At 42.7% G+C, this 8,990-nt stretch overlaps 1 protein-coding gene across 15 annotated transcripts in view; it reads left to right on the forward strand.

The window, feature by feature from the left end:
* The window catches only part of PPIP5K1 (diphosphoinositol pentakisphosphate kinase 1), a 41,409-nt gene extending 33,440 nt beyond the window's left edge, over positions 1-7,969 (forward strand). For all 15 annotated transcript variants that reach the window (XM_049898273.1, XM_049898260.1, XM_049898258.1 and 12 more), the window contains 2 exons: positions 2,733-2,846; positions 5,942-7,969. In XM_049898273.1, the coding sequence (XP_049754230.1) occupies positions 2,733-2,846; positions 5,942-6,969 (1,142 nt within the window). In that variant the 3' untranslated portion in view covers positions 6,970-7,969. The remainder of the gene's footprint in view (positions 1-2,732; positions 2,847-5,941) is intronic.
* The last annotated feature ends 1,021 nt before the right edge of the window (positions 7,970-8,990 follow it).

The following is an 8,990-nucleotide window of genomic DNA, read 5'->3' on the forward strand; positions in this document are numbered from 1 at the left end:
TAAGCTTTTACCTCTGACTGAATTCTAGGCTTAGTACAAGCAGAAAGTAAAGCCTAAGGCAGAGTTATAAACAGCCTGGCACAGAACCGATCTGCAAAGACTGGGAGAGTTTTCTTTTTTCTTGCCCTTTCTCAACTCCTGACATTCAAGGAAATAAATCTCTGTCAAAACACTAGCTAAACACCTGTGACTACTGTTCTCCCGTAAATAATCAAATACATGAGCCCAAATGGTCTCATGTATTTGATTATTTACCCTAAAACAAAGGCAAGAACCTAAGGAGGGGCAGGGAAGCTAGATAAATGGAAACAGAATGGAAATAATGAGAATGTTGACACATTGTGAAAAATGTAACCAAATGTCATGGAACAATTGTATAAAAATTGTTAAATGGGAACCTAATTTGCTATATAAAGTTTATAATAGAGTTTCACCTAAAACACAATAAAATATTAAAAAAAAAAACTAGCTAAACACAAGCTGAAGGAATAGACACTTGAGATTACATGTGACACAGAACACAGACTTTAGAAAAATAGTTTTAAAAAAGTCATTAAACAAACAAACAAACAGCTACACTCCACAGAAAGCAACAAAAACAAATCCTGAGGAAGGGGGAAGAACCTGCTTTTCAGATTTGCCACATTATAATATTAAACATGTCCAGTTTTCACAAAAAAATTAAGAAGTATACAAAGAAATAAAAAAGCCTGGTTCATTCACAGAAGAAATTAACAGAAATGGTCCTTGAGAAAGCATAGATACTGGACTTACTAGACCAAGATCTTAAAGCAAACTGTCTTAAATATGCTCAAAGAACATAAATGTGAGAGCTAAAACTATAAAACTCTTAGAAGAAAACAGGGGTAAATTTGGCAATGGATTCTTAGATTTGATACCAAAAGCCATGAGCAACAAAAGAAAAAACAAACAGACTTCAAAAAATTAAAAACTTTTATGCATCTAAGAACATTATCAAAAAGTGAAAAGACAACCCACAGAATGATAGAAAATATTTATAAAGCACGTAGTTGATAAGGGTCTGGTATCCAGAATATGAATTGACTTGGTGGCAACTAAGAGCAACAACAACATCCAGAATATAGAAATAATTCTTACAACTCAACAACAAAAAGACACACAACCCAATTAAAAAATAGACAAAGGACTTGAATAGACATTTTTCCGAAGAAGATATACAGGTTGGCCAACAAACACATGAAAAGATGCTCAACATCATTAGTCATAAGGAAAATGCAAATCCACAATAAGATACCATTTCACACCCACTGGGATGACTGTAATAATTAAAAACAAAACAAAATAATAAGCTGGTGGAGATGTGGCAATATCAATATGAATTCAGTTTGTTAATGCTTTTTCTAACACTGCACTAGAAGCTGTAGCAATAAGCACCTTTACTACCTAGATTTTGGTCTCTACATACCATTCCCTACTAAAAAGAACGCAGAGTCCTTGAGAAAACGACTGACCGTTGCCCGAGGGCAGTGTTTTTTAACTTTTTTTTTTTTAATTAAAGGCGACACTCCCCAAGTAACCTTTTTAGACATTTTTTTCCTAGTCACCCCAACTCCATAGAAATTTTAATACCACAGATATACCATATATTTGTGTATACTGTGACCCTTTAAATAGCCACAAACTATTATAATAGCTAAGATTTTTGCACTTTACACCAAGGACCAATTATGTTGAGAATGCATGGACTGGGGCAAGAAAACACAGGATGATCCTGGAACATCTTGTAGGAGAAAGGAAGGAAGCAATCAAGCCTGAAAGGGCTCCCACTGGCCAGAATTGGGACAATTTAAGCATTAAAAAGAATAATTGCTGTAATCGTTTGAAGTACCTTATTTTTACGCAAACAGCATGCACCTTCTATGTTTGTCTGCCAACCTCGCTCTCCCATTGTGAGGTATTTTCCTAAGAGCCACTGTGCTAATTTTTTTACATATTGCTGTAAAAAATTAGCATAGTGCCTTTACACAAATACCTTGGGGAGGCATGATCAGCAAACAAACATAGAAGGTCCATGTTATTTGCATAAAAATATGGTACAATGAATATATAAAAATCCACGAGCCCATAATAAATCTTACAAAAAAGGAAGCAAGAATAAAATGCAGTCAAACTCATCTGCTATGATTGGAGAAGACTTTTCACCAACTCTTTACTCTGACAAAGTGCAATGCATGATCCATGTTTGAATCTTGCTGGAAAAGATACTTTGGGAATAACTGGGGAAATATGAATATGGACTAGGTATTAGATGCAATTAGGGAATTAGCATTAATTTTCTTAGGTATGTTAGTAGTGTGTGGCTATGTAGGTAAATTCTCTTATATTTTAGAGATGCATATTGAAGTATTTATAGGTGAAATGTTTCATAATATCTGTCATTTGTTTTAAAGAACTTCAGGGTGAAGAAATGGATTAAACAAATATAGCAAAATGTTAGCATGTTAAATCTAGGAGATGAGCATATAGGTATTCATTGCATGGGTCTTTCAATTACTTTTTAAAGTATGTTTGAAAATGTTCATGATATGAAGTTTAAAAAATTGAAAATGGCTAGGATGAAGGATCCCTGGAAAATGCTACTTCTCATCCTGAGGAGGTGCAGGTTGGCTTTAACTTATGTTGAGAATCTGTGGCTCTTGGACACTCCCTCACATGCTTTTTTTTCTTCCCTTTCTCTCCTATCTGTCCAGCCCTCTTTGACTCTATGCACAGCAACCAGGCATCCAATAGCCCATTTTCCCCACCCCGTACTCTCCATTCACCTCCCCTGCAACTACAGCAGCGCTCTGAGAAGCCCCCTTGGTGTAAGTGATCCTTTTGGAACTGTCTAGACAAAGGGCAAGGGGGGGTGGAGGGACTGGTGAATGTGGGACCTGTGGCATGAGGGGCAAGAAGATGAGAGTTGAGAGACCAGGAATATCTAGTCGGAGAAGCCATCTCATTTGCTGTCCTCTCTCTCTGATTGGCTCATAAAAGGTAGTGGCCCAGAGGGCCCTCTAGGGACAGAAGAATGGAAGCTTCATTTTTCTCAGATCCCCATTTGGTCTGTACAGCTTTCTTGAGGAAAGATGACTCAGTAGGCAACCTAGATAAATAGAAAAGCCGGGAACAGGAAACTAGATCTGCTTCTGGTGGGCACATGTCCCTTCTCCGTAGTAGTCTGTCCTCAGGAAAAAAAGCTGATGAGTCCTCTTCCCCATCTCTCCTCTATTATCTCTAGCCTATCACTAAATTATTCCTGGCAACAGTTGTGAACAGTGGAGCCACAAGGGGTTCTTGGTGTGACTGTAGAGAGGCAGAGATACCGGTGGTAATGAGACCAGAGAGAGGGTGATGGAAAATCCTTTCCTTGTTCACCCTGCCTCAAGGAATACCTGAAATCAAACGTGGCTGCCATTATTTTATTTATATAGGACTAAAGCAAAGATTCATATTTTGGCATTGGGGTAAACAGTTGTAGAATCTTGCCCTTCTTCTGGCACTCAGTAAGAGGGACAAACTTTTCTACTTGCGGTGACCCCACGCACAACAGAATGAAGTGCTGCCTGGTCCCACACCATCTCCATATCTGTTGTGGATTGTACCATTGCGATACACAGGGATTTCATTGGCCGATTTTTGGAGCTAGATCACCAGGCCTTTCTTCCTACTTCATCTTAGTCTGGACGCTCTGCTGAAACCTGTTCGGCATCATAGCAACACGTGATCTACCACTGACAGACAGGTGGTGGCCGCACATGGGGTGTGTTGGCCAGAACTCAACCAGGTCTCCCACGTGGAAGGGGAGATTTCAGCTACTGAGCCATCACTGCCCTCAAGTAAACACCTTGGTAATCCCTGAAGAAAGAACTTCAGACCCTTTCTAAGAATCCCACAGAGCAACAGCACATTCGATCTGCTTATGAAAAACTATTACAGTCCCGAGGACATTTAACACATTGGCCCTCAATCCAGGACTCATTTTATCAACAACCAGACCATGCTGGGCTGTGGTTCTCATTTAACAGGTTACTTTTAACCTCCCTAAGGTGCTTTCACCAAATCTCTGAGGGAAGCCAGGCCCTTGTCCTTATCCTCAAATTACCCTCGAGGAAACTAAAGCTCACAGAGTGAGGTGACTTGACTGGGTCACACAGCTGGGAAGTCATGAGGTGAGATTTGAATTCAGATCGCTTGATCTCAAGTAAAATATTCTCTGTGTAGTTGTTAGATGCCATCAAGTCGGCTGACTCATGGCAACTTTATGTATAACAGAATAAAATGTTGCCTGCTCCTGGGCTGTCTTAAAAAAAAAAAAAGAACCAAAAACCACTAGCTGGATTTTCAAGCTACTTCTATCCTTGGGTGAAACTCAGTTTACAGCCTTTTTTTTTTTTTTTAAATCTAGTATCAGGCATGTAGCCGCATTGGTAAACATCTTCTTTAGGGTCCACCTGCACCAGAAATCGGCTGCATATTTCTTAAAGTCTTGTTAGCCGAAAACCGTGTTCCTCTTCTGCCTGAAGCATGCCTCCTCTGATCCTTTGCGGAGGAAGGATAGCTGGCGTATCTTAAACTCAATGGCCGAGCCTTTCCAGGCTCACGTTTGCCAGCTTTCCCAGGTACTCTTTGATGACAAGATATTGCTATTCATGAGTCCCCTGCTTCCAGAATCTATCGTTATTGATACCAGGGTGCATTAAACATAGCGTTACAGTAACATCAATAAATATGATATTTACAAAGGGAAAAGTAGATTAGCTTCCTTTTAAAGGCCGATGAAGAAGTGGAGGTTCGGGTAGGAATCACCCCTCAGTATAATCGAAGACTCTAAGGCGTTCATTATACTACTGTCAGGATCTGGGAAATTAATCTTTTATAAGTATATAATACACACAAGCCTATAACATCATATGTCCCAAGACTTAGAGGATCTTAACCTTGGATCCATGGATGGGGTTCAGGGTAGTCTATGAGCCCCAGGAATTGTATGTAAAAATTAATGTGAATATCTATACATACATTTTCCTGGAAAGATAGTCCATGACTTCCATCAGAGCTTCAAAGGGTCTGTGAAAGGCTAATTAAAAACTGCTACCATTTGGAGATTCCATGGAAGTCTTCCAGCTTTGGGTAAATCGATTTCTTATCTATTTCTCTGACCCACAAGGTTTTTCTACATTCTCCTGCTTATCTCTTGGGCTATAAGTGGTGATTACCCCTGCCCAGAAATACATGACCCCCATGGGAATAGTGCAGAGCACTCCTTTGATTGTATAAAGAAATGATCCTTTTTTTTTTTTTGATAGAAAGAACAGCTGAGTTTATTGCTTATTGTAGTAAGGGAAGAGACCAGCTCACAAAGCATTGGGAGTATCAAGAAGTGATTCTTGACAAAAAATGTATACCAAAATCAATTGGGAATATTTGAAACAAAAAAAAGGGGATTTTTTTCCCTTCCCCCCTCCCCAATCTTTACTCTAAACCTATAGAATTAGAATCTCTAGAGATAGAATCTGGAAATTTATATTTGGAAAATACATTTGGGAAAAAATTTACCAGGTAAATTTTATGTGCAACCCTAATTATGAGCTATCGGGCTAAAGGGTTCATATGCTTCCAAAGTAAGAATGAAGGGCCAGGGGAATTTGGAGTTGAGATGGGGATACATTTGGGAAAGAACAGGATGAGGTGGGCTTCAGCATCTTCTCCTGAAGTACCTTAGTGCCACTCCTCTAGTGTACATGAGACCAGGCTGACAGTCCTGAGCTGGGCAAAGACTAACTTAGGAGAAATTCAGACCCTCTCTTCCCAAGACATGAGTAGCAAAGGCCACCCATTCTAGCATTTGAACTACATGTGAAGGATAGCACCTACATTTCCAGCTGGTCTGATTTAGTCTCCTGGCTTTGCTTTACAGACAGCAGTGGCCCTTCCAGCACTGTGTCCAGTGCTGGTCCTTCTTCCCCCACTGCAGTGGATGGTAACACCCATTTTGGCTTCAGTGATCAATCTTCCCTAAGTTCACACGTGACTGAAGAACGTCAAGGCTTTGGGCAGCCCCAGGAGACTCCTGGGAATGGAGCACAAGAGCCTACAGAAGGGGAGAAAGAAACTTTTGAACCAAATCAGTCCCCCCAGGAGCCACCTGTGCAGACCAGCCAGCCATGCCAGGATGTCCCTGAGGAGGTCAGCCAGCCATGCCAGGAGTTCATTAAGGAAGTCAGCCAGCCATTCCGGGACGTCCCTGAGGAAGTCAGCCAGCCGTGCCGGGAGATGCCTGAGATCAGCTGGCCATGCCAGAAGGTCCCTGATATTAGCCAGCTGTGCTGGGAAACCCTTCAGAAGGCTAGCCAGCTATGCCAGGAGGACCATAACAATATTAACCAGATATGCCAGGAAGTTCCTGAGATCAGTCTGCCATGCCAGAAGGCCAGCCACGTCTCTGAGGAAGTCTGTCAGCTTTGCCAAGAGAACTCTGAGGAGGTCAACCAGCCATGCCAGGGGGGCCCTGTGGAGGTTGGTAGGCTGATCCATGGGTTCCCTGTGGAGGTTAATAGTCTGGTCCAGGAAATGCTTGTGGAAGTTGCCAGGCCAGCCCAAGAGGTCCCTGAGGAGGTCATCCAGCCATGCCAGGAGTTCTCTGTGGAGGTTGGCAGGTTGGCCCATGAGTCTCCTGCAATCACTCTGTTGTCTGAGGACATCCCTGAGGTTGATAAGCCATCCCAAGCATTCCCTGGGGATGAAGATCTGTGGGCCCAGGAGGCTCTTAAGGAGGTTAATCAGCAGTGCTGGGTGGTCCCTGAGGTGATTGACCAGCTGCCTGGAGAGGATGTTCCCCAAGCCCAGTATCCATCCAGTGAGCCAAATCCTCAGAGCCAGTCTCTAACCCATGACCAGCACCCACCCCTTTCACCAGCAACATGTGATTATTCACTTGCTCATTAGTGGTGTCACACTATACCAGCCATTGGAGCCAGCAACTTTCTCTGTTGGCTAACTTACTTGCCAGCCTAAGGCCTTGGCTCTCAGCAGAGGTGTCTGAGGAAGCAGCCCCTCTTCTCAGCAAGAAGCTTATCTGTGCCAGAGCTGAGTTTGGGGAGGAGCCAGTTTTATGTTCAAAGCAGCCATTGGCTCCCTGCCTAGCAATTGGACTTGAATAGAATTTCCTTGGGGTGGGCTGATTTATCATTCATTATCCAACCTGCCCTGGGCATCCCAGGAAATCCCAGACTGTTAAAGGAAATGCCACTTAACTGCTGAAGACACAGTCTTTTTCTGGGGCAATATTCACAGTTTCTTAAGGTACCCTTAGACCATATGTGCATTCAGGGGGACTCTTCTCTTTGCTCCTCAGGTGGGCCCTGGATGGTCATCTGAAATGTCTGGGAAAAAAGAGAGTCCCCTTCCCAAACAAACATGCATCAGGGCCACTCATCTTTAGACTGGGCTTATGGGTGTTTCCATACCATCCCCAACTGCCCCCTCTACCTAGTCCTGTTCCTCTGGGCAATAGCTCTAGGGAAAAATAGGTTTTAGGTTGGTGTACAAACTTCAGAGTAACTACTCAAAATGCACCAGGGGGTTCTTGGCCAATCTGTAAAGATGAGTCTCCCTTTGTTGTGGGGATATTTGGCTTCGGCAATGCTATAGTAGAGAATCAAGTTCTATTTTAAGCAATCAGCAGAGATCAATATTGTACAGATATGAAAAAGATTTAATATATATATATATTTCTGTAGTAGTGCCAAGGACAGATTGTCCAAAGACCAAACACTCCAGGGTCCCCGAGAGATTTGTCCTTACATCATTTGTGTTTCTAGGGCCAGATGTGATTATGAAGCTTTACCCAAAGATATGGGGATGGGAACAGGGGTGGGTAGGAGAGGTAATTTGGTCATTGGAGTTGGGGGCCGGAACATTATGAGTGCTCAATAAATGTGAAATAATGAGAATGATAGTAGTGGTGATGATATCCTTGTAAATTTAAGAATGGGTGTGATTCTGAGTCCATCATGTCTGCTTGCAACTGAATTCATCTGAACCAGCCAAAAGCCAATGTAGTTGACAAGAAGTGGACTGTAAAAATATAGAGATCAGGCATCCCAGGAGGTCCCTATGGCAGTCAGCCCGCCATTCCAAATGTCTTTAATGAATAGAGTGTTGGGGGGAGGGGTGTGGAATTCTATCCCTGAGGTACCAGAGGGTACATGACTTCTCACCAGATCCTTGGAATCACCCTCTTAATTTTTCACTCTGATGCTCTGGAGTGCTAGAAAGAGTTAATATAAAGGGATCGTGCCCTTCCTCCACCCTCTGGACATCTTTACATTGGGAGAGCCCAGAACACTGGGAGGGCTAGAGTACCCCCCTCCTCATATATACTGGTGCAATGGTTAAGAGCTCAGCTGCTAACCAAAAGATCAGCAGTTTGAATCCACCAACCGCTCCTTGGAAACCCTATGGGGCAGTTCTACTTTGTCTTATAGGTTTGCTGTGAGTCAGAATCAACTGGACAGCAGTGGGTTTTCCATACATACACATTCACAACCTGGTACCCCTGACATACCCAGGAGGGTTTCATTGGAGGGGGAAAATCCAACATTTCACTCTGTGGAAAGAGGTATTTCCAATCTTAATAGGCTCTGGATCTCTTAAAAAACCAAAAACCAAACCCGTTGCCATTGAGTGGATTCCGATTCACAGTGATGCTATAGGACAGGGTAGGACTGCCACATAGGGGAAGTAGACTGCCACATATTTCTCCCACTGAGCAGCTGGTGGGTTTGAACTGCTGACCTTCCAGTTAGCAGCCAAGTGCTTAACCACTGTGCCACCAGGGCTCCTTCTGGATCTGTTAGGGCCCCTCCACTCCTTGCGTCTTTGGTGTTCCCCTATTCAGGGTATTTGATCCTGGTTATTCTTCAGCTCTTAACCCCATGGAAAGCAGATTCTCTTCCCTGGAGACC

Source organism: Elephas maximus, chromosome 10, assembly GCF_024166365.1.
Source record: "Elephas maximus indicus isolate mEleMax1 chromosome 10, mEleMax1 primary haplotype, whole genome shotgun sequence".
Lineage (NCBI taxonomy): Eukaryota > Metazoa > Chordata > Mammalia > Proboscidea > Elephantidae > Elephas > Elephas maximus.